This window comes from Hemiscyllium ocellatum, chromosome 3 (assembly GCF_020745735.1).
Source record: "Hemiscyllium ocellatum isolate sHemOce1 chromosome 3, sHemOce1.pat.X.cur, whole genome shotgun sequence".
NCBI classification, from domain to species: domain Eukaryota; kingdom Metazoa; phylum Chordata; class Chondrichthyes; order Orectolobiformes; family Hemiscylliidae; genus Hemiscyllium; species Hemiscyllium ocellatum.
Genome location: NC_083403.1, coordinates 87,398,689 through 87,424,873, shown reverse-complemented (window position 1 = coordinate 87,424,873; position 26,185 = coordinate 87,398,689). Strand labels below are relative to the sequence as shown.

The window sequence follows — 26,185 nt, the reverse complement described above, 5'->3', positions numbered from 1 at the left end:
ATCTTTTCTGTACCCTCTCATCCCTTCACATCCTTTCTAAAGCAAGTTGTCCAGACTGGACACTGTACTCCAGCTGAGGCCACCCCAGCGTTTTCTAAAGTGTGACATAATTTCCAGTTTTAATGATTTCTTCTGATATTTTTTGGGGTTGGAATGCTTTTTTGAAGACATGAAATGGATTTGCTGAATGGACATTTCCCCTTGTGGGGGAGATAAGAACCAGGGGACACAGTTTAAAAATAAGCGGTCTCCCATTTTAGATGGGGATAAGGAGAGTCATGCGTCTTTGAAATTCCACACAGAGCACCTGAAGTAAGGTCATTGAACATTTTGAAGGCAGAGATATTCTTCACAAACAATTGAGTCAAGCATTAATGAGGTTGTGAAGTTGAGGGCACAAACACTTCAGCTATGACCTTATTGAATGATGAAGCAGGCTAGAAGGGCTGAATGGCCCACAACTAATTCATGTGTTTCTATGCCACCTTCAAAAATGTACCTGTACTCGTAAATTCCCAGGTGCCTCTGATTCTGTACCGTCTTTACAATTTTGTATTGCCTCTTGTTCTTCCTACCAGAAGGCATCACTTCACACTGAGATGCGTACAATTTTATGTCATGTGTCTGTGCGTTCCACCAACTATCACTACCCTCCTCATACTTTCATAAGAACTCAAATTTCATAAGAATTCATAAGTTTCCTTTCAGTGACCAACTAAACAGAGTCCCAAATGTCTTTCTGGAGAGAGAGCGACCCACCCCACCCTAACTAACACACACACACACACACACACACACACTCCCTCCCCGTCACTCTCTCTCACACACACACACAGACACACTCAATCACTCACTCACACACACATTCATTCTCTCTCTCACACACACACGTACACCTCCACCCGATACACTCACCCACCCACATGGAGGTGTGTATACTCACACATAATGTAGCAGAGCCTTTCCAAACTTTTTCCCCACTGTTACTCAATTTCAAGACTTGAAAATTGTTGCAAGCCTTCACTGGGTGCTGAGAGTATGGGCTTTGCAGGCTCTGAGAGCGAATGTTGTTACAGCAGAGTACAGCTATTACAACTTCATTAGAGCCCTACTGCAGCTGCTAATGCTTCAGAGTTCACTACCCCAAACTTTCAGCCCACATTGGGTCCCGACCCCTACTTTGAGAAGCACTACATTACAGGATACTATCCCCTTCCCCTGTTCCTTAGTGCCTCAGCAACCCAACTGAAGGGTTTGGGAGTCCTACACTTTTAACCTCTGATCCCAAGTGAACTCAAAGGCTTGAGATTCCAGCATGAATATTGGGACTCAGCATTATACTTTTTTAATTCATTCATGGATACTGGGTTGCGCTGTTTGAGTCAGCATTTATTGCCCATCCCTACTTGGTCTTGAGAAGGTGATGGTGAGCTGCCTTCTCAAAGTGTTGCAGTCCATGTGCTGCATGCAGACCCACAATGCTGTTAGGGAGGGAATTCCAGGATCCTGACCCAGTGACAGTGAAGGAACAGAGATCTGTTTCCAAGTCAGGACAGTGAGTGGCTTGGAGGGGAACTTGTAGGGGGTGCTCTTCCCATGTTGTCTGCTGCCCTTGCCCTTCTACTTGGAAATGTTTGAATGTTTGGAAGGTGCCTTCTGCAGTGCACCCTGCAGACAGTACAGTTGCTGCTACTATGCACTGGTGATCAAGGGAAAGGATGTTGGTGGACGTGATGTCAGTCAAGTGGCCTGCTTTATCCTGGATGGTGTCAAGCTTTTTGCTAGAACTGCACCCATCCAGGCAAGTGGAGAGTATTCCATCACATTCCAGATTTGTGCCTTGTAGATGGTGAATAGGCTTGGGGGAATCAGGTGGTGAGTTTCTTGGTAGTATTCCCAGCCTCTGACCTGCTCCTGGAGCCGCAGTACTTATGTGACAAGTCTACTTGCGTTTCTGGTCAATGATAGCTCCCAGGATATTGATAGGGAATCTTGATGGCTCCCAATTGAGCCTCACCTCATTGGCAAAGGGTGGACCTAAATTAGGGGAAGCTCTTGATTTTAATCTGAGTTAACACCTCCAGGGGGTACAGGAAAAAACTGGGAGAGAGAAAAGGCTTGACAATCATTAAGCCAAGCACCTACACAAGTACCCAAAACCTCATGCAAACTGGAAAAAGTTACACCAAGAATTAAGCTATTATAAATCACTGGTTAGGCCTCACTGAGAGTAGTGTGTTTCTGGGTTGTGCCACTCTTGGAGAACCCGCAAAAGAAATCAGTCAAAAAATAACCAGCAATGAGGGATTTCAGTTATGGAGACAGACTCTCAGAAGCTGGGATTGTTCGCCTCAGAACAGAGAAGGTTCAGGGGAAATTTAATTGAGGTATTCAAGAGGATGAGGTTTGAGCTATAGGGAGAGGCTGAACAGGCTGGGTCTGTTTTCGCTGGAGGGTCAGAGGCTATGGGGTGACATTATAGAGGGTTACAAAATTATGAGGGCATGGATAGGATAAATAGACAAAGTCTTTTCCCTTGGGTCACAGAGTCCAGACTAGAGGGCATAGGTTTAGGGTGAGAAGGGGAAGATATGAAGTAGACCTGAGGGGCAACTTTTTCACGCAGAGGGTGGTACGTGTGTGGAATGAACTGCCGGAGGTGGTGGTGGAGGCTGGTACAATTGCAGCATTTAAGAGGCATTTGGATGGGGATATGAATGGGAAGGACTTGGAGGGATATGGGCTGGGTGCTGGCAGGTGGGACTAGATTGGGTTGGGATATCTGGTCAGCATGGACAGGTTGGACCGAAGGGTCTGTTTCCATGCTGTACATCTCCGACTCTATAATTGATACGATTTCAAGAGGGGTAAAAGAAAAACTGGTGTGTGCACAAACATTAACATTGAACTGAGAGAGGGCAAGTTGGAATGCTGTTTAAAAGGAATCAAACAGGAATGTTCATGTTTTAAACAGCAGCAAATTACTGAAACAAAGAGGTCATGGGAATAGCACAGAAAATAACATTGAAGTAGACAACAATCATGATCTAAAATGGTGCAGCAGACGTAAGGGGTCGAATGGCCAACTCCTGCTCCTATGTCTGTGTTATGTAACCTTTCCAAACAGTTATTTAGGTTTCAGCTAGAAAATCACATTGGATACTTCACGAAGGATGTAAAGGTGTAAAGAGATTTTTGCGAATGACGGAACCAGAAGCTTAAAGAAAAACACCTGTTAGGTACTTCACAGCTTCCTGGACTCAACAGATTTTAATTGTCAGATGCTTCCTCTTTTGAAAGAAAGCACCTATTAGAAATTATTCTGTTTTTGTCATTTTCCTTGCTCTAGACCTATCTTTTGCTTCTTTTCCTGTCTCATTACTTACCCTTATTTGTACTGTGATCCTTTGCTACTTAAAACCACCTGCCTGTCACCCTATCACAGACCTACCATTTTCTTCTTTCCTCTCTTTACTTCAAGCACTAACACATCCAGCTTACCAGCCTCTGTACTTACCTAAACATGTATTATTTCTAATTTCTTCCACATTTGCTGATTCTGACAATACCTAGCTGGGCAAGTGGCAGGTAACATGTGCCAAGCAATGATCTTCTCCAGCAAGAGAGCATCAAACCATCTTCCCTTGACATTCTAAGGCAGTACAATCGCTGAATCCCACACTATCAACATCCTTGGGCTACTATGGGCCAGAAACTGAACTGGACTTGCCATATGATCTGTCCTTGTAGTTACAGCCCCTGGAGTCTGCTCAGATTTTAGATAGGCTGATCCTTCACGTCTCACATCTACTTTCCTGCCCTTTTGCAATACCCCTTGATTCCTCCTCTATCAAGAATTCTACCTATTTCAGCCTGTGAAATATACACAAGAACACTGCCCCTACGTGCGTCCGTGGCTAGAATTTCTAAAGACTCTCAACCCTTTGAGAAAAATTCCTCCTCTCCTCAGTCTTTAATTTGCACCCCTCAATTCTGAGACTTCACCTTCTGGTGAAGAGGTGAAACATCCTCTTAGCATGTATCCTGTCAACCCTTGAAGAATCTTGTATATTCAATGAGCTCAGAAAATAGCAGCAAATAACTCACTTTCTTACTCTCCAAAGCCTGTCCACAAAGCACAAATCAGGAGTGTGATGGATTACTCCCTACTTTTCTGTAGGTATGCAGCTCCAACAAAATTTTGACATAATTCAGGGCAAAGCAACCCACTTAATAGTACTACCTCTACAAACATTCATACTTTCTACCTTTGATGCTCAGTAGCAGCAATATGTACTATATTCAAGATGAACTGCAGAAAATCAAAGATTACAGCATATTCCAAACTCATGAGAGGACAATGGGTACGTGGGAACTCCACAACCTGCAAGTTCTCCACCAAGGAATGTGCCTTCCTGACTTGGAAATGTATCACTGTTCCTTCATTGTTGTTGAGCCAAAGTCCTGGAACTCCTTCCCAAATGAATTTGTGGGTCTATTTACACTAAATAGTTTGCAGCTGGTCATGAAGGCAGTTCACCACCACGTCTCATGAATAATAAGGGATGAGTAGTAAGCGCTGTAATGAACTGGAAATATTAACTTTGCTCCTTCTCTCCACAGATGCTGCAAGGCCTGTTAAACATTTCTAGCATTTTTTGCTCTTATTACAATTTCCAATATCCACAATACAGTATTTTTGACTAGGTGCCAATGGTACAAACTTTCATCTACATGTATGATTGTTCTGTTTAGAGCAGAGAAGGCAAAAGGGAGATTTTATTCAAGATGTTCAAAATTAGAGGGAGTTTAGACAGAGCAAATCAGGACAAACTGTATCTGAGAAGGTGGATAATTTTTTTAAAAAATCATCCTCAAACATTCTAATAAAAACTAAACAAATTATTCATAATTCACACATTTCACTCTGCTTTCACCTTTCCTTTCGACCACCCCATTTTTTCCAACATCTTCTGCCCAAATCTGGACTCATCATTGCTCCAGGTGTTGTTCCTTGGATCCACAGACCACTTCTGCTTTCTACGGGCTACAAAATAAAAAAGGAAACCCGAATGATATTCCATCTGGTCTTGCAAATTCCGTTCCTGTTACACTTACACCAGAGACATTAGTCCCACATCTGTCACTCCACACAAGTCCCCAAGTATAAGTCAAACAAGATAATAAGTGGGATATCAAGGAAAAGTCAACAAAGTGTAGCACTGCAAAAAGCATAGCAGGTCAGAACCTGATGAAGGGTTAAGCCCAAATCGACTGTCTTGCTCCTCAGTTGCTGCCTGACCTGAACTGCTATGCCTTTTCCAGCACCACACTTCATCGACTCTAACTTCTCCAGCATTTGCAATCCTCATTATCTCCTGGATGTCAAGGGAAGGGATTGGAGGAAAAAAAGAGGAGAAAAGTGAAGGCAAGTAGGTTAGAAAGAAGCAACTTATTTTGCACATCTGAATGTACTTTTTGCTTTTTCTCTTCAAAAGACATTTGCTGTGGACAACAGATTTAGCTTCACATTTCTTGTTTCAGCTCAAAATGTACTGAACAGTGTTACACAAATTGCAGGATTATAAATCTGGTTGCGCATATCTGTTGGAGATGAGGGCATCAGAGTCAATTAATTCTTTAACACTTTCACTCAGTTTTCAATTGGTGCACCTGAGACTGTTATTTTTAAACATAACTAATTTTTGACACATTTAATGCCTAAGTATTTGGAACAAAGCACAGTGGTATCATTATATCCTGTACTGAAGTGATTTTTGTATAATTACTAACTAAATTGTGTCCCAAACATTGTCATGTAGTCAATGCAACAGCTAATAAAAAGTACAAAGAACAAAAATTTACAGCCCAGGAACAGGACCTTCAGCCCTCCAAGCCTGAGCCAATCCAAATCCACTGTCTAAACCTATCGCCCAATTCCTAAGCATCTGTATCGCTCTGCTCCCCACCTACTCATGCATCTGTCCAGACGCAACTTAAATGAATCTACCATGCCTGCCTCTACTGGCAACATGTTCCAAGCACCTACCACCCTCTATGTAAAGTAATTGCCGTGTGTATCCCCCTTAAACTTTTCTCCTCTCATGCTGAAAGCATGACCTCTTGTTATTCAATTCTTCACCCTGGGGAAAAAAAGCTTATCTCCGCAACTCCCTCATCAGGTCCACATCCCCCACTAACCCTCCCTCCCCTCCCGGCACCTTTCACTGCCACCGGAGGAATAGCAAAATCTGTACTCACACTCCCGCCAACCACCACCACCTCTGCCCAAAGCCCCAAAGGAGCCTTCCATATTCAAAGTTTCACCTACAATTCCACACGTCATTTACCGTATCTGTTGCTCACAATGCAGTCTCCTCTACAATGGGGTGACAGGATCCTTGTAGAGCACTTCAAAGAAAATCTCTGGGACACCTGCTCCTACCAAACCTACCACCCCAGGGCCAAATGCTTCAACTCCCCCCTCCCACTCCCACTCCCACTCCACCAAGGACATGCAGGTCCTGAGCTTCCTCCATTGCCACTCCCTAACCCCCTGACACCTGGAAGAAGAACCTCATCTTCCACCTCATTAATGGCATCAATGCAAATTTCACCAGCTAATACTAAGTGCTTACCTCTTTTTATATGTTCTCAACATAGCTAAGCCTATGGAGGCTTATTTAACCAATCATTTTCACACTATTAATTGAGCATCTCAATTTAACAACTGCCCACCCAAACCAGGTCATAAAATTCCTGGCTTTTCATATTTAACTCCTGTCAGCTCACAAGCTTCCCCCCTCACCAAACTCAGCTGGCTAGATGGTTTGTGTGTGGTTCAGGATAATGCTAGCAAGTGGGAGTTGCTACCTTTTTGATGGGATGTTAAACCAAGACTCTGTCTTCCCTCTGATAACGTAAAACATTCCACAGCACTATTTCAGAAAGCAGAAAGTGAACAATACGCTGGCCTATAGTATTAATCCCTCAAATGGCAGCAAAAATTAAAAACTGTCAGACAACATTGCAGTTTGTGGTATTTTGCTGTACGGATTTCTTACATAACGACACCATTCGGATGAGAAAAAGAACTCCATGGGCTATGAAGCATTTTGGGACATGCTGGGATTGTAAAATGTGCTGTACAAATGCACTTTTCAGTGAGACACTGTAATGAATACCCTCACCCAGACCCAGACCAGTAATTCCGGGGGACCTTCTAAAACGGTGCACGTGCCAGTCCTATACTCACGTTCTGCCAGCATCGCCATCGCCACCACAAATTGAATAACCACGAGTTTGTCGGAAATGCACCACTTTGTCTCGAATCAATCGTTTCCTTGCCTCGGAATGTAAAGCAACGACAGACCGGTAGGCCAGCGATGAGACTGCGCATGCCCGACCTGTGGCGTGGGCAAAGTGCGGTGATTGCGCATGCTCCGGCTTCCAGCTGGAGCTGCATGTTGGGAGTTTTATAAATGTTGTGTGTGATTCAATTGACTGACTTTTCGAATTTTATAACCAGCCAAACGCAGAATTCAATCAAATATGCCAATATTTTAAATATCTTAAGTTTTTTTTAAAAACGAATGGGAATTAGAGAAAGCATTCTCAACACCATTACATTAAACAAAGAACTACAGATGCTGGAGATCTGAAATTAAGAAAAACAGAAATTGCTTGAGAATCTCAGCAGGTCTGGTAGTATCCGTGAGAGGAAGCAGAGTTAATCTTTCAAGTCCAGTAGCCATCACAACTAGGAGCAGCAACGAATAATATTCATTCTGTGAGACCATGGGGTGGAGTGAAGGTAAAGGTAAAAACAAGGACAGCAGATACTGGAAACCAGAGTATAGATTAGAGTGGTGCTGGAAAAGCACAGCAGGTCAGGCAGCATCCAAGGAGCAGGAAAATCGACATTTTGGGCAAAAGCCCTTCATCAGGAATAGACAACTAATGGATTGTTGATAATAAGACAGAAAAGAAGAGAAGCTAGATTCCCTCCATTCCATTATTTCACTTCAACTTCTACTTTTATTTCATGTGTATGCTGCCTTCCCAAGGATGCTGCCTTGGATGCTGCCTAAACTTTCCTGATGAAGGGCTTTTGCCCAAATCTTCAATCCTCCTGCCCCTTCATGCTGCCTGACCTGCTGTGCTTTTCCAGCACCACACTCTGGACTCTGATCTCCAGCATCTACAGTCCCACTTTCTCCTGACTGGCTGCTTAGTCTGCTTGATATATTCACTGTTACTGGACATCTGAGATTCACCTGTAGGTAGTGCCAGAATGATATAAATATAAAAAGAAAATCAATGCCAAAAGCATGCAATGTCTCAGTGGGCATCTTTGTACAAGACTGATGGTGCCACACTGCTAAAAGCTAGATTGTAATGTTAACATTTCTTAAAATTCATTCACTGGATGAGGGCATTGGTGGGTGGACAGTATTAATTGCCCATCCCAGAAGGCAGTTTAGAGTCAACTGTATTGTTGGGAGTCTGGAGTCACATATAGTCCAGACTAAGATGGCAGCTTCCTTCTGTAAAAGGCATTCGTGAACCAGATGGGGTTTTCTGAGAATCGATAATGATTTCATAGCTGTCATTACACTCTTAATTCCAGACTTTTTATACTGAATTAAAATTTGACCATCTGCCATGGGGGGGATTCAAATTCTGATCCCTAAAACATTACTTGTGGCTCTAGATTAACAGTCTAGCGATAAAACCATTAGGCCATCGACTTCTAAAATACTGTGATGTCGACTGTGCATGTAAGTCCAGTTTCTGGCCACAATGTTATATAGAGCAACTTAACTTACTTAGTCAATAGTATAGTACCTATGGACCTCCCCTCTCCTACACTCAGTTTTCTTTCCCCAAAATGTTTTTAGCTTACACCTTCTCTTCCCCTATTTAATCACAAATGGTTCAGTTGACCATTATTAGTTTTTTTTAGGTCATTTTAAAATATTAATTGCTGCCTAATACCATACACTTAACAACCTTATATCCTATTTTTGTTCTTTGTTCGTCCAGGATAACTCAGGATAATGTTCCAAGTTCAACCATCTTCAGCTGCTTCATCAATAACCTTCTCTGCCCCATAAGGTCAGAAGTAGGGATGTTTGGTGATGATTGCACAGTGTTCAGTACTACTCGTGACTCCTCAGATCCTGAAGCTGTCCATGTCCAAATGCAACAAGACCTTGACAATATCCAGGATTGGCTGAAAGGGGGCAAGAAAGTAACATTTGTGCTACACGATTGCCAGGCAATGACCATCTCCAGTTCGAAAAATCTAACTACAACCCTTTGTTATTAAATGGTATTGCCATCACTAAATCCTTCACTATCAACATTCTGACATTACAGTTGACTAGAACCTCAACTGGTCTCATCACAGATATACAGTGGCTACAACAGCACCTCAAAGGCTAAGAAAACTGTAGTAATGTAACTCATTGCAATTTTTGAGAAGATGTATACCTCAGGTTGAGGTTCAGGTTGTAAGTTTGCTTGCTGAGCTGTTAAGTTTGTTCTCAGATGTTTCGCCACCATCATCTCTGAGCTAAGTAACATCATCAGTGAGCCTCCAATGATGCTTTGGTGTTCCATCTTGTTTTCTATTTATGTGTCTTGATCTGTTAAGGTGAGTGATATCATTTCCTAATCTTTTTCTCAGAAGTTAGGGTTCAAATCGATGTGTTTATTGATGGAGTTCTGATTTGAATGCCAAGCCTCTATAAATTCCTGTGCGTGTCTCTGATTAGACGGTTCTAGGATGTGTTGTCCCAGTCGAAGTGGTGTCCTTCTTTGTGTGTAAGGACACTAGGGATAATTGGTCATGTCTTTTGGTGGCTAATTCGTGCTCGTGTATCCTGATGGCTAGTTTCTGCCTGTCTGTTCAATATAGTGTTTGTTGTCATCCTTGCAGGGTATTTTGTATATGACATTTGATTTGTTGGTTGTCCTAAAGAACTCTGTACCAACAACCGGTCAATATATGATTGACACTATATCCACAAAAACCCAGTCTCTACCACCATTTCTGAGAGGCGTCAGTGTGTACTATTCACAAAATACAATGCTTAAATTCACGAAAAAGTCTTAGATAGTACCTTCCAAACCCACAACCATTTCCATCAAGAAGAAAAGAAGAATCAGGTCAACAGTTGCATCTGAACACCCCATTGGCCTGTAAGTTCCTCTTGAAGCCACTCACCATCTTAACTCGGACATATATCATTGTTCCTCAGTGTAACTGAGTCAAATCCTGAATTTCACTCCCTAATCGGATTGTGGCTCTCCTACAGCATGTGCCATGCGTCAGTTTAAGAGATAGCTCACCACCACTTTTTTGAGTGCAACTAGGAATGGACAATAAATGTTGGCCTGCCAGTGACACCCTCGTCCCAGGAGTCTTATTAAACTAATAGCTCATTTTCACGACCCAGTCAGCGTATTACCTATGTCTGCCTTTGCCTAACTTGCATGCTATTCTCTGGCTCATCCTAGTTGTTCACACAACTGAGCATGCAGAAGAGTAGCTGCCCCATTAAGATGGGCATCAGATGCCACAGAGAGCTGTGGAGGCAGAGTCTTCAAGGTATATTTAAGACTAAGGTGGATAGACTCTTGACCATTAAGGGTATCAAGGGTTATGGGGAAAGGATGGGCAAGTGGACGTGAGGGATGTTGGATTAGCTATGATCCTAGTAAATGATGGAGCAGGCTCAAATGGCCGAATTGCCTCCTGTTCCTATTTCTTATGGTCTTGTAGTCTTATGGAGGTATTGCTGGCAAGAACCAGCAGAGTAACATGCAGTTTGGAGGTGAGATCTTTTCTTGGTGTTTTCCACAATGCACAAATTGATCCATGTAACAAAGTCAGCCTGTCAGGTGATGGGGACAGTGAGAATAGTAGTCTAGGAAAGTTATTACCGTTAAAGGAAAAAAAACAAAATAAATAATTTGTCTTAACCTTCTGCCTTTCACAACGTAAGGATGTCACAGAGCACTTTAGATCCAATTAAATACATCCTTATGAGGTATAGTCATGTTGTAATGCAGGAATATAATTGCCACATTTTCAAATAGCAAATTTGAGTCAGATACCAGACCGAAATCTATCTTGACAGATCAGATTTTGTTTGGTTTTAGTTAGCAAGGTGATTTTTCACTGATTACAAGCACACAATGCCTCAGCTTTGATTTTAACAATAAAACAGGAATTTATTACACAATAGAAATGAAGATAAAATCAAATAAATCAAGCTATAACACTTAACAGGTTTCAGAATGCATGGGACAACGTACAATCCCATCGATCCCAACACCACCCACATTAGAGAGTACTCACACTACACAGAATTCCCTTCTCTCACATTTTTAGATTTGACATCCCTGTTTCTCTCAATTCCTAGTTTGGAGAGATTGATAGCCTTTTTTGTGATTAGATACAAACTGAGCTTAAATTTTAAATAACCCGATCAGAGTGCTATCCAAACACATCTGGCCTGGATCTTTCAACTCAAATCTCTACAGTGAGGTAACCTGTTCCCTAAGTTTACAGAACGAGCTAAGAAAAGCTGTTTCATACATCTAACCACAATACTTTTGCAAATTGAAAACAATGGTTTCCCAAGCCATGGGTTTGATTTTTCTAACTGAGAGAAACTGATGGTCTTCAATTTTTAGTCAATCCAATCGTAAAACTCTCACAAAGAAAATAAATTCCCATTATCATGTCAAGAACACTCACAATCATACTGATTTTTTTTTAAAGTCATGGGTCCAGAAATACTGACAATCATTAAATCATCGCCACAGACTAAAATTCAAATGCCATTTGTTTAAAATCCAAACTCAAAAATGAATGATATGAATATGGGAGTATGGCATTAAATGGAAAGATAAACAGCAGGATAGTATGTGTCCAGGCGGATTTAAAATTGAGGCAGACTGAGAATGCAGAAAAAAGCAAGGATAGCTTAGGACATCATATGACTTCCAACATCTCTAATGATAAGAAAGTTAGCATTAAGGCACTTTACCTGAATGCTCGTAGCATTCATAACAAAGCTGATGAACAGATAATAGTGAATGATTATGATGTGGTAGGCATCACAGAGACTTGGTTACAGGGGGGTCAGGACTGGCAGTTAAACCTCCATGGTTTTTCAACTTATTGAAAAGACAGAGAGGGGGGCAGAGGGGATGGGGTTGCCTTGTTAGTTAAGAACAAAATTAAATCAATGGTATTGAATGACATAGCGTCGGATGATGTGGAGTCTGTGTGGGTGGAATTGAGGAACCACAAAGGCAAAAAAACCATAATTGGAGTTGTGTATAGACCTCCTAACAGTGGTCAGGACCAGGGACACAACATGTACCGGGAAATAGAGAAGGCATGTCAGAAAGGCAAGGTCACATTGATCATGGGAGACTTCAATATGCAGGTGGACTGGGTAAATAATGTTGCTAGTGGATCCAAAGAATGGGAATTCATGGAATGCTTACAGGATGGCTTTTTGGAACAGCTTATCATGGAGCCCACAAGGGAGCAGGCTATTCTGGACCTAGTGCTTTGCAATGAACCAGACTCTATAAAAGATCTTAAAGTAAGGGAACCCTTAGGAAGTAGCGATCATAATATGGTAGAGTTCAGTGTGGAGTTTGAAAGAGAGAAGGCAAAATTGGATGTAATGGTGTTACAGTTAAATAAAGGTAATTATGAGGGCATGAGAGAGGAACTGACAAAAATAGACTGGAAGCAGAGGCTAACCTGGAAGACAGTAGAGCAAAAATGGCAGGAGTTTGTGGGTATAATTGAGGACACTGTACAGAGGTTCATCCCCAAGAAAAGAAAGATTATCCGGGGAGGGATTAGACAACCATGGCTGACAAAGGAAGTCAGGAAATATATTAAAGAAAAAGAGAGATCCTATAAAGTGGCTAAGAACAGCGGGAAATCGGAAGATTGGGAAGGATACAAAAACAAACAGAGGATAACAAAGAGTGTAATAAGAAATGAGAGGATCAAATATGAAGGTAGGCTAGCCAGTAATATTAGAAATGATAGTAAAAGTTTCTTTCAATACATAAGAAACAAACAACAGGCAAAAGTAGACATTGGGCCACTTCAAACTGATGCAGGAAGCCTAGTGATGGGAGATAAGGAAATAGCAGGAGAACTTAACAAGTACTTTGCGTCAGTTTTCACAGTGGAAGACATGAGTAATATCCCAAAAATTAAAGGGAGTCACGGGGCTGAATTGAGTATGGTTGCCGTTACGAAAGAGATAGTGCTAGAAAAGTTAAAAAGTCTTAAAATTGATAAATCTCCTGGCCCCGATGGGATACACCCTAGAGTTCTGAGAGAGGTGGCTGAGGAAATAGCAGAGGCATTGGTTGCGATCTTTCAAGAGTCACTGGAGTCAGGAAAGGTCCCGGATGATTGGAAAATGGCTGTTGTAACCCCCTTGTTCAAGAAAGGATCAAGACAAAAGATGGAAAATTATAGGCCAATCAGCTTAACCTCGGTTGTTGGTAAAATTCTAGAATCGATCATTAAGGATGAGGTTTCTAAATTCTTGGAAGAGCAGAGTCTGATTAGAACAAGTCAGCATGGATTTAGTAAGGGGAGGTCATGCCTGACAAACCTGTTGGAATTTTTTGAAGAGGTAACAAGTAGGTTAGACCAGGGAAACCCAGTGGATGTGGTCTATCTAGACTTTCAAAAGGCCTTTGATAAGGTGCCACACGGGAGGCTGCTGAGCAAGGTGAGGGCCCATGGTGTTCGAGGTGCGCTGCTGGGATGGATTGAGGATTGGCTGTCTAACAGAAGGCAGAGAGTTGGGATAAAAGGTTCTTTTTCAGAATGGCAGCCGGTGACAAGCGGTGTCCCGCAGGGTTCAGTGTTGGGGCCACAGCTATTCGCATTATATATTAATGATTTGGATGAGGGGACTGGGGGCATTCTAGCGAAGTTTGCCGATGATACAAAGTTAGGTGGACAGGCACGTAGTACTGAGGAAGTGGGGAGGCTACAGAAGTATCTAGACAGGTTGGGAGAGTGGTCCAGGAAATGGCTGATGGAATTTAACGTAAGCAAGAGCGAGGTCTTGCACTTTGGCAAAAAGAATAACAGCATAGACTACTTTCTAAATGGTGAGAAAATTAGTAAAGCCAAAGCACAAAGGGATCTGGGAGTGCTAGTCGAGGATTCTCTAAAGGTAAACATGCAGGTTGAGTCCGTGATTAAGAAAGCGAATGCAATGTTGTCTCTTATCTCAAGAGGGTTGGAATATAAAAGCAGAGATGTGCTACTAAGACTTTATAAAGCTCTGGTTAGGCCCCATTTGGAGTACTGTGTCCAGTTTTGGTCCCCACACCTCAGGAAGGACATACTGGCACTGGAACGTGTCCAGCAGAGATTCACACGGATGATCCCTGGAATGGCAGGTCTAACATATGAGGAATGGCTGAGGATCCTGGGATTGTATTCATTGGAGTTTAGAAGATTAAGGGGAGACTTAATAGAGACGTACAAGATAATACATGGCTTGGAAAGGGTGGACGCTAGGAAATTGTTTCCGTTAGGCGAGGAGACTAGGACCCGTGGACACAGCCTTAGAATTAGAGGGGGTCAATTCAGAACAGAAATGCGGAGACATTTCTTCAGCCAGAGAGTGGTCGGCCTGTGGAATTCATTGCCACGGAGTGCAGTGGAGGCCGGGACGCTAAATGTCTTCAAGGCCAAGATTGATAGATTCTTGGTGTCTCGAGGAATTAAGGGCTACGGGGAGAACGCTGGTAAGTGGAGTTGAAATGCCCATCAGCCATGATTGAATGGTGGAGTGGACTCGATGGGCCGAATGGCCTTACTTCCACTCCTATGTCTTATGGTCTTATGAATATATATAAATCACATGCCCTTCATCACAAAGTAATGGCATGGTTGGGCAGTGGGCTGAAGCTTTCATCAGCAATGACAGTAAAACTTTTCTGATTCAGTATGTGGATGTACCTACTGAAAAGGTGCAAAACTTGACCTACTCTTGGAAAATAAGGCAGGGCAGGTGACTGAGGAGTCAGTGCGGGAGCACTTTGGGGCCAGCGACCATAATTCTATTAGTTTTAAAATAGTGATGGAAAGCATATCTAAAAGTTGAAGTTCTAAATTGGAGGAAGGCTAATTTTGACGGTATTCGACAAGAACTTTCAAAAGCCGATTGGGCGCAGATGTTCGCAAGTAAAGGGATGGCTGAGAAATGGGAAGGCTTCAGAAATTAGATCACAGGAGTCCAGAAACAGTATATTCCCGTTAGGGTAAAAGGAAAGGCTGATAGGTGTAGGGAATGCTGGATGACTAAAAAAATTGAGGGTTTGGTTAAGAAAAAGATGGAAGCATATGTCAGGTATAGCCAAGATAGATCGAATGAATCCTTAGAAGTGTATAAAGCCAGTAGGAGGATACTTAAGAGGGAAATCAGGAGGGCAAAAAAGGAACATGAGATAGCTTTTGCAAATACGGTTAAGAAGAATCCAGAAAGTTTTTACAAGTACACTAAGGACAAAAGGGTAACTCTGGAGAGAATAGGGCCCCTCAAAGATCAGCAAGGTGGCCTTTGTGTGGAGCCACAGTAGGTGGGGAAGATACTAAACGAGTATTTTGCATCAGTGTTTACTGTGGAAAAGGACATAGAAGATATAGAAAGTAGGAAAATAGATTGTGACATGTTGAAAACTGTTCGTATTATAGAGGAAGCTAGATGTTTTGAAATGCATAAAAGTGGATAAATCCCCAGGACCTGATCAGGTGTACCCTAGAACTCTGTGGGAAGCTAGAGAAGTGATTGCTGGGCCTCTTGCTGAAATATTTGTATAATCGATAGTCACAGGTGAAGTGCTGGAAGACTGGAGGTTGGCTAAGATGGTGCCACTGTTTAAGAAAGGTGGTAAGGACAAGCCAGGGAATATAGACCAGTGAACCTGACGTCAGTGGTGGTTAAATTGTTGGAGGGAATCCTGAGGGACAGGATGTACATGTATTTGGAAAGGCAAAGACTGATTAGGGATAGTCAACATGGCTTTGTGCGTGGGAAATCATATCTCACAAACTTGATTGAGTTTTTTGAAGAAGTAACAAAGAGGATTGATGAGGGCAGAGTTGTGGACGTGATCTATATGGCCTTCAGTAAGGTGTTTGACAAGGTTCCCCATGGGAGACTGGTTAGCCAAGGTTAGATCTCGTGGAATACAGGGAGAACTAAGCATTTGGATACAGACCTGGCTCAAAGGTAGAAGACAGAGGGTGGTGGTGGAGGGTTTTTTTCAGACTGGAGGCCTGTGACCAGTGGAATGCCTCAAGGATCGGTGCTGGGTCCACTACTTTGCGTCATTTATATAAATGATTTGGATGTGAGCATAAGAGGCATAGTTACTAAATTTGCAGATGACACCAACATTAGAGGTGAAATGGACAGCAAAAAAGATTACTTCAGATTACAACAGGATCTTGACCAGATGGGCCAGTTGGCTGAGGAGTGGCAGATGGAGTTTATGTCAGATAAATGTGAGGTGCTGCATTTTGGAAAAACAAACCTGAGCAGGACTTATACACTTAATGGTAAGATCCTAAGGAATATTGTTGAACAAAGAGACCTTGGAGTGCAATTCATAATTCCTTGAAAGTGGAGCTGCAGGTAGATAGGATAGTGAAAAAGGCGTTTGGTATGTTTTCCTTTATTGGTCAGAGTATTGAGTGCAGGAGTTGTGAGGTCATGTTGCGGCTGCACAGGACATTGATTAGGCTGCTGTTAGGAATGTTGTGTGCAATTCTGGTCTCTTTTGTATGGTAGGATGTTGTGAAACTTGAAAGGTTTAAGAAAAGATTTACAAGGATATTGTCAAGGTTGGAGAATTTGAGCTATAAGGAGAGGTTGAATAGACTGACACTGTTTTCCCTGGAGCATCGGAGGCTGAGGGATGATTTTATAGTGGTTTATAAAATCATCTGGGGCATGGATAGGATAAATAGACAAAGTCTCTCCCTGGGCTGGGGAGTCCAGAACTAGAGAATTAGGGTGAAAGGGGAAAGATATAAAAGAGACCTCAAGGGCAACTTTTTCACGCAGAGCGTGGTACGTGTATGGAATGAGCTGCCGGAGGAAGTGGTGGAGGCTAGTACAATTGCAACGTTTAAAAACCATCTGGATGGGGATATGAATAGGAAGGGTTTGGAGAGATATTGGCCGGGTGCTGGCAGGTGGGACTAGATTGGGTTGGGATATCTGGTCAGCATGGACAAGTTGGACCCAAGGGTCTGTTTACATGCTGTACACCTCAATGACTCTATGATTCTATAATTGTCAGCATTTATCATTATTACTCCCAGAAGCTCAGAGCAATATTTTGGAATCTAAATTTGCACAGTTGAAAGTGGAAATACAGGTGCTGTCTGTGATTGTGTACTGGCCATAGGGTGGCCTGTTACAAAGCTGGATAGTCTGTAATCAAATCACTGAACTCAAATGTTAAGCAATGTTATAAAATTGGACTTTTAAGTGTGATAAGTCATAATTTCTGAAGAAACTATATGATCCTGAAAAGCTAATCTTATGTTTCTATAATGTCAGTTCTTACATTGTTAGAATCATAGCTTTAAAATAGCAAAATGCTTTGTACTTGTACTTCATCTTTAAATATCGCAATTATTTTGTTCTTTGTAAATAAATATAAAAGTAAAGAATCATCAGTACATTTTACTTGCTGATTTACTTTTTGTGAGTATTCATGAAGTGATTGGCAGGTTAGCCTGACTTAAGACATCACTGTTGCTAGACAGCTGGAGTTCCCATTGACTTGGTACAAGACACAAACTAATTTTTGGAAGAGTGAATCCATACCACAGGTTACATTTTTTAAGGTTGTGGTCACAAAATCCAACCTCAATTTGTTACTGCAATGCTGGTTGAGGAATACTTATATTGGTCAGGAAATTGGGGATTCCCTGATGGTTTGCATCAAATGATGCCATGAGGCCTTTTACATCTAATTTCTTGCAAGCTGGATCCCGGTGTTCCCCAATGCTAATCAGGTAGGTTTCCAACTTTCAGTTACTGTCCTGTATATTGTTACAGTAACTACAGTGGCTCGGCATTGTGGTTCAGTGGTTAGTACTGATGCCTCACAGTGCCAGGAACCTGCCACCTTGGGCTACTGTCTGTGTGGAGTTTGCACATTTTCCTCTGTCTGTGTGGGTTTCCTCCAGGTGCTCCCGTTTCCTCCCACAATCCAAAAGAGGTGCAGGCCAGGTAAATTGGCCACACTAAAATTGCCCATTGTATTAGGTGCATTAGTCAATGGTAAAAATAGGGTAGGGGAATAAGTCAGGATGGGTTACTTTTCGGAGGGTCAGTATGGACTTGTTGGGCTGAAGGGCCTGTTTCCATGCTGGAGGGAATCTAATCTATCAGACAGTGGCAGCCTCTGTCTTTCCAGCTGCCAACCCTGCATATTCCTCCTTACCAATATCATATGTCAAAATTGGAAGAGTTGTCTCAAAGATAACCATACTCCTGGAACATACCTTGTGATGTTTCAGGCACCACCATCACCATCTCTGGTATATTCTGTCAATTGTTAAGACAAATGCACCAAAGATGAAGGAGTGACTATGGTAATCATAGCATTGACTCTGGACCCCATGAAACATATTGGCATCGGGTCAGGAAGTCTCTTGTTGATTACCACTTACCATTCTCCCATGGTTGATGAATCAGTGCTTCCTCATAGTTTATGCACTAAGGGGTGGCAATGTACTCTGGGTTGGGAAATCAATGTCCATCACCAAGAGTAACTTGGCAGTATCACTACCAACCAATACCGAAAAGACACAATTGCTAGACTGGGTCTGTGCATATTGGGAAGGGAACCACAGGCAAAGGAAGAATGTAAGGGAAGGGAAGGGAAACACAGGTAATGGAAAAATGTACTTAACTTCATTCTTCTCAATTGGTCTATTGCAGATGCATTCATCCATTACAGTATCAGAAGAAGTGACCATCACATAGTTCTTGTGGAGACAACATCTAATCTTCTCATGAGGATACCCTTCATCATATTGTATGTCACAAGCACCCTGCTGAATGGGACAGACTTTGAATGGATCTAACGATGCAAAACTAGCCATCCAAGAGGCACCTGTGTACCATCAATTGCAGCAGAATTATATTCAACAGCAATCTATAACTTCATGGCCCAACATATCCCCCACTCTGTAATTACATCAACCTTAGGAGATCAGCACTGGTTCAGTGAAGCGTGCAAAAGTCTATACTAGATGCAGCACTAGTGAAACTACAACATAGGGACTTTTGCATGCCAAACAGTAGAAGCAACAAGCGATGAATAAAGCTCTTCAATTTACCCAACTAATGGGTCAGATCTAAGCAATGCATTCCTGTACATTGAGTTATGAATGGTGTTTGACAATTAAAGAACCAACAGATGGTACATGCTCCACAATTATCTCCATTCTCAATAACTGGATATGCAGCATATCAGCACAAAAGACAAGACTTAAATATTTGCAAATATCTTTAGCCATAAGTACCAAGTGGATGATCCATCTTAGCCTCCTCCTGAGGTCTGCAACAAGCACTTTCAAGTTGTCAACCAACCCAAATCTATTCACATCATATGAGATGATAAAACTGGTGGAGACAATAGTACTGAGATTTATGCTCCATAATCAGCTGTGCCACTAGCATACCTGTTCGAGTACAGTTACGACACTGAATCTACTTAACATTGTGGAAAAATGCCCAGGTATTTCCAGTACACATAATGCAAGACAAGTTCAACTTGCCCAATTATTGTCAAATTTGTGTACTTTCAATCATCAGCAACATGATGGAATTTGCAGTCGACACTTATCAAGCAGCACTTGAAGAGGAATAACCTGCTCTCACTTGTTCAGTTTGGGTTCTGCCAGAGCCACCCTATTCCTGATCTCATTGCAATTCTTGTCGAAACATGAACAAAAGAGCTGAAATTCAGAAGTGAGGTGAGAATGACGAGTCTGCCTGGGCTCAAACAACATCAACTGCTTCCTTCTCTTCATTATAAGGTCAGAACTGGGAATGTTCACTGATGATTTTGCAATATCCAGCACCATTCATGACTCTTCAGATCCTGAAGCAATCCCATCCAAATGTAGCATGGCCACATTCAGGCTTGAGCTATTAGACACACAAGGCTAAGACAAGGATTAACTCCAACAACAGAGAACACAACCCTCTCCTCTTGATATTCAATTTCATTACCGATGTTGAGACCCTCTTATCAACATCCCAGAAGTTACCATTGACCAGAAACTAAACTGGATAAGATAAATAGGTCCAGCAGGAGGTAGGAATTCTTCAATGAAGCTTGAAATGTAAGAGATAGTCATTTCCTGGCAGTTGTGTAGCATGAATGTAACTTCCCATTGAGAAGCCCAAGGCTAAACATTGTCTAGACCCTGCTGCAAACAGACACGAACTGCTTCAGTATCTGAATAGTCACAATTGGTGCATCTTGTACAATCATCACCAAAAATCCCCAATTTTGACATTATAATTGAGGGAACGTCATTGATAAAATAGCTGAAGTTTTTGAGCCAAGGATACTACCCTGAGGAATTCCTGCAGAGATGTCCTGCAACTGAAATGACCAAGCTCCAACAACCATTCTGTTTTCATATTAATATCAGGCTGTACACATGGTTTATTAGCTTTTATCAATAAATAGTCATTGTTTCATCTCAACAGATACCCACCATATTGAAACATATTCTGGAAAGGTTTCATTGAATGAGGTTGCTTGATTGCTCGTTCAGAGTTACAGCTTTTTTCAAGCACTCAATGAAGTTGCTCCATAATACATGTGGTGTCTCTAATGTCACCAGAACTGACTGGCAAAATGTTGTGTCTCTGGTGAGTTGACAATACATTGATTTTTAAAAATCAGCTAGACACAATTTTGAAACCTTTGTCTCAGAAATGAATTGTACCAGAACTGAGAGTTTACAACTATTAGAAAAGATAAAACAGGCTAGTCCTCTTCTTCTCTCAAAAAGAGAAAACAAAAGAAGGTCTTTAAAATTATGTAAAATGATGTCGAGTAGGCACAGAGAAGATGTGTTGCACTAATTGCATAAATAAACTAGAGGCTAAAATATAAGTTATGCACAAACAAATTCATTAAGGAAGTCAAGGAAAATGTTTTTATCCAGAGAATGGTTAGAAACTGCCACGCCTAGCCACAGTGTATTTTAACTCTTACATCTAGCAAAAGAACTATGATTCGACTCTTAATAATAATAAATAATATTTATTTGACACAATTAATCACAACAAAATTAACAATTTACACTACAAATCTATCTTGTGCTTTAACTGGATGATCATATACCACCACACAAGATCTTGACCGTGCTCAACATGGTGATGTCATCTGGTCTTCTCCCGATGTTCTCAGTGGTTATTCTCAAGTTACCGCGCTGACTAGTGTTGCTACAATTCTTATACCCAAACAACCTACGCACCCTTTTGGGAGGGTCTTCACTGTTCACCAATGGATTGCGGCTCTATCACCCTGATCAATCAGACCCAACCAGGCATTAGCATGTCGATGGCAGAGTGATCTTTTGGTATCAATTCCTGGAGGTGCTGGGCACACATAGCCTCCTGCAAATAAGGGTTTGAGGTGCCCCCATGTCTGGTGCTCACCCCAATGTTTCTGATCACCCTGAGGATGACATTCCATTGACTCTATTCAAACCCAAATTTGGATGTGTATTGTAGGGTCTGCAGCTACCAGGTTGGTTGCAAACTGTCTGTTAGTAGCTGCAGTCTGGATTCTGTAGTATGTTTATTAGCACATTCATTTTGGTCTAGGCTTGACTTAGTTTCCCAGCATGCCTTAGTCATTGTCCATTCTTGTTAAATTCATCAGCCTGTCCAGCCACAGTCCCTCCTTTTGACCCTAAATGCAAAGTGTGATAGATCACATAATCAGAGACCAATCTCCTTGTGGTGATTACACAATCATTTAGACTCAAACAAAGCAGGATATATACTTAAACAACTAAACTTTTACAGATAGCAAATGAGAAAAATCACACTTAACTAAGAGCAAGCAAACATGGTAAACTAAAATAAATAAGACGTTGGAGAAATGAGAAATACAAAAAAAGTTCATAACAAGAAATGGAAAATAAAGTCTAAAACAAATGTTATAAAACCACAAAAAAAGTCCATGATGTAAAATTGAAGAAACATTAAAGATCCGGGGAACGTTTTGTGCAAACAGTGGTAACTAATACTAGTCTTAAACAAACGTTTACAATGTCACTATAGCATTTAATAAGCTCGGGGAGACCATAAGTTGAGTAAGGTCTCTAGGTCCAACTTGTTTGACAGTTCATTCTTCACCAGGAAAATTTAACAGAATGTGAGAATGTGAGGTATGCCAGCATAACCAGAATCAGCAAGTACAGATGTGACACAAGATGGATCCAGGGATGGATTTGTATGTTGGAGCCCCAGTCACAGAAATCCTCCCACCAAGTCATTACTTTAATTCCTTTATTCGCTCTTTGGCATTATTGGGCTGTTGTATGACCTTGATGAAGATTCTACAGCCTGTGGCCAACCGGGTTCAAATCTGATGTAACTCCTCCGGCAGAGGCTGGAGACCAGTGTTATACTCCTCCAGATATTCCCCTAGAACTCCACCATCTCCCTTTTATGTATATTTATCAGCTGAGTTAGGCCTATACTGTCAGGCATATGTAACCTAATACAGAAGGTGGTGTTGGTGACATGACATTGGACTGTCCCATACTGATATGTGTGAAGTGAGGATTGTGAGGCAGTATTCCCCTTCTCCCCGGTAGGCTACCCTGGGTTATGTCGGTGTCCAGATTGTGAGCATCTATGGCGCAATTCAGCCTGGTGTTTGTTTTGAAGCCACACCGTGCGTGTTCATTTAAATAAATTGGGTAAAGGCATGTTATCACTGTGTGAGTTTGTTGACACTCATCCTAAGTGGTGCCTATGAGCTTGCCTTCTTTCTCTACTGTGTACGGTAAGGTGCCGTCATATCCTATCCATAGACGGTCCTAAATAGTGCCTATAGAACATAGAAAAGTACAGCACAGAACAGGCCCATGATGTTGTGCTGAGATTTAATCCTAATGTAAAATATAGTAACAACCTACACACCCCTCAACTCACTGCTCTGCATGTGCCTGTCCAGCAGTCGCTTAAATGTCACAATGACTCTGCTTCCATCACCGCCGCTGGTAACGCATTCTATGCATTCACAACTCTGTGTGTAAAAAACCTACCTGTGATGTCTCCTTTATACCTTCCTCCTAATATCTTCAAACGATGGCTTTTCGTACCAGTCAATCCTGCCCTGGGGAAAAGTCTCTGGCTATTGACTCTATCTATTCCTCTCATTATTTTGTACCCCTCTATCAGGTCTCCTCTCTTCCTCCTTCTCTCCAGAGAGCAAAGTCTGAGCCTATTCAACCTTTCTTCATAAGGCAAGCCCTCCAGTCCAGTCAGCATCCTGGTAAACCTTCTTTACACAGTCTCCAAAGCTTCTGTATCTTTCCTATAGTAGGATGACCAGAACTGGTCACAATATTCCAAGTGTGGCCTCATCAGGGACTTGTAGGGCTGCAGCAAAACCTCACGGCTCTTAAACTCTATCCCCCTGTTGATGAAAGCCAAAATACCATATGCTTTCTTAACAACCCTAAACAACCAGGACAACCAGTACCTACAACAAATCCGAAGCCTCCAGCTACAGACCTCCCTCTGGATCTTCCGCTCCACCCTTGCAGCCATTCGTCGCTACCTACATTTCCTGCAATTAGACCTGCCCCAGCTCAGGACAACACTCTCACAGACTTGCAAAGGACCTCTACTGTTCTTCATCCACAGAAGAATCCATACACTAAACAAACAGTTCTTCCTAGCCATATCAGAAATTAAAGACAGTAAGTACCAAAACTTTCATGTACTTACCCCAACACTCTGGGTTCCTCAACTGTTCCAGGATCTTCCATCGGCCTCCGAAATCAGTCCGGCGCCATTAACCACGCGGCCGCTACAGCGCCCGCAGCAACAACCGCCGCCGCCGACCATGAAGTCACTTCCACCCCCACCAACTTCGCAGCCTCCGCGATCGCCGCCCAGACAACCACCTCCACGATCACCAGGAAGACCCGCACGGCTATCAGGAATAACAGGGTTTCTTTCGTCGCCACAGCCACTTCTGCCCCTTGGGTTGCCGTCGCTGCAGCCACTTCCGCCCCAGTGACATCACTAACCTTCACGACCAAAACGCCCCACGCCGATCTCCGCCCCCATGCCGATCTCCGACACCACACCTAACCCCGCCCCACGCCGATCTCCGTCCCCTCCCCCGCGCATAACCCCGCCCCCACTCCCAGCTCCTGCCCCACAGCAGGTCCTAGCTCCCAGCCCTGCCGTGTTTTCAACATCCCTCCAGACCTCCCCCTCTCTGAGGATGAAAGATCAGTCCTCAGCAGAGGCCTCACCTTCATTTCCCACGCTCTGGGATTAACGAGTTCAACACGCGGCGAGACATTGAACAATTCTTCCGCCGCCTTCGCCTCCGTGCCTACTTCTTCAACCAAGATTCTCACCCACCCTCTGCCGACCCTTCTCACATACCCCATCCACCTGGACGCTCCGTCATGGCCTCTTACCCGCCCTCGATCTCTTTATAGCCAACTGCTGCCGCGACATTAACTGCCTCAACCTGTCCACCCCTCTTACCCGCTCCAACCTCTCACCCTCGGAACGTGCAGCCCTCCACTCCCTCCGCTCCAACTCCAACCTCACCATCAAACCGGCAGACAAGGGAGGCGCGGAGTAGTTTGGTGCACTGACCTTACACCGCTGAGGCCAAACGCCAGCTCGCGGATACCTCCTCCTACTGCCCCCTTGACCATGACCCCACCTCCCACCACCAAACTATCATCTCCCACACCATCCATAACCTCATCACCTCAGGGGATCTCCCATCCACCGCCTCCAACCTCATAGTCCCACAACCCTGCACCGACCGTTTCTATCTCCTGCTCAAAATCCATAAACCTGACTGCCCCGGCCGAACCATTGTCTCAGCCTGCTCCTGCCCCACCGAACTCATCTCTGCATACCTCGACACGGTCCTGTCCCCCTTAGTCCAAGAACTCCCCACCTATGTTCGGGACACCACCCACGCCCTCCACCTCCTCCATGATTTTTGCTTCCCCAGTCCCGTTGGCGGCACGGTGGCACAGTGGTTAGCACTGCTGCCTCACAGCGCCTGAGACCCGGGTTCAATTCCCAACTCAGGCGACTGACTGTGTGGAGTTTGCACGTTCTCCCCGTGTCTGCGTGGGTTTCCTCCGGGTGCTCCGGTTTCCTCCCACAGTCCAAAGATGTGCGGGTCAGGTGAATTGGCCATGCTAAATTGCCCATAGTGTTAGGTAAGGGGTAAATGTAGGGGTATGGGTGAGTTGCGCTTCGGCGGGTTGGTGTGGACTTGTTGGGCCGAAGGGCCTGTTTCCACACTGTAAGTAATCTAATCCCCAACGCCTTATCTTCACCATGGATATCCAGTCCCTGTACACCTCCATCCCCCATCATGAAGGACTTAAAGCCCTTTGCTTCTTCCTTTCCCGCCATACCAACCAGTACCCTTCCACTGACACCCTCCTTCGACTGACTGAACTGGTCCTCACCCTGAACAACTTCTCTTTCCAATCCTCCAAACCAAAGGAGTAGCCATGGGCACCTGCATATGCCCCAGCTATGCCTGCCTCTTCGTAGGATATGTGGAACAGTCCATCTTCCACAACTACACTGGCTCCCCTTTAACTCCCCTTCCCACCTTGCGGAACGTTTCAGGGAACACCTCTGGGACACCCGGACCAACCAACCCAACCACCCCGTGGCTCAACACTTTAACTCCCCTTCCCACCCCACCTTTTCCTCCACTACATTGGCAGTATGTGCATGACTGTATTGGCGCTGCCTCGTGCTCCCACGAGGAGGTTGAACAGTTCATCCACTTTACCAACACCTTCCACCCCGACCTCAAA

At 43.2% G+C, this 26,185-nt stretch overlaps 1 protein-coding gene across 1 annotated transcript in view; it reads right to left on the bottom strand.

Moving 5' to 3' along the window:
- pinx1 (PIN2 (TERF1) interacting telomerase inhibitor 1) overlaps positions 1-7,391 on the bottom strand; it is a 91,006-nt gene extending 83,615 nt beyond the window's left edge. Inside the window, exons 1-2 of the mRNA XM_060821270.1 lie at positions 7,256-7,391; positions 4,938-5,047 (exon numbers count right to left, since the gene is read on the bottom strand). Coding sequence (XP_060677253.1) covers positions 4,938-5,047; positions 7,256-7,274 — 129 coding nt within the window. The 5' untranslated portion in view covers positions 7,275-7,391. The remainder of the gene's footprint in view (positions 1-4,937; positions 5,048-7,255) is intronic.
- Between the last annotated feature and the right edge of the window lie 18,794 nt (positions 7,392-26,185).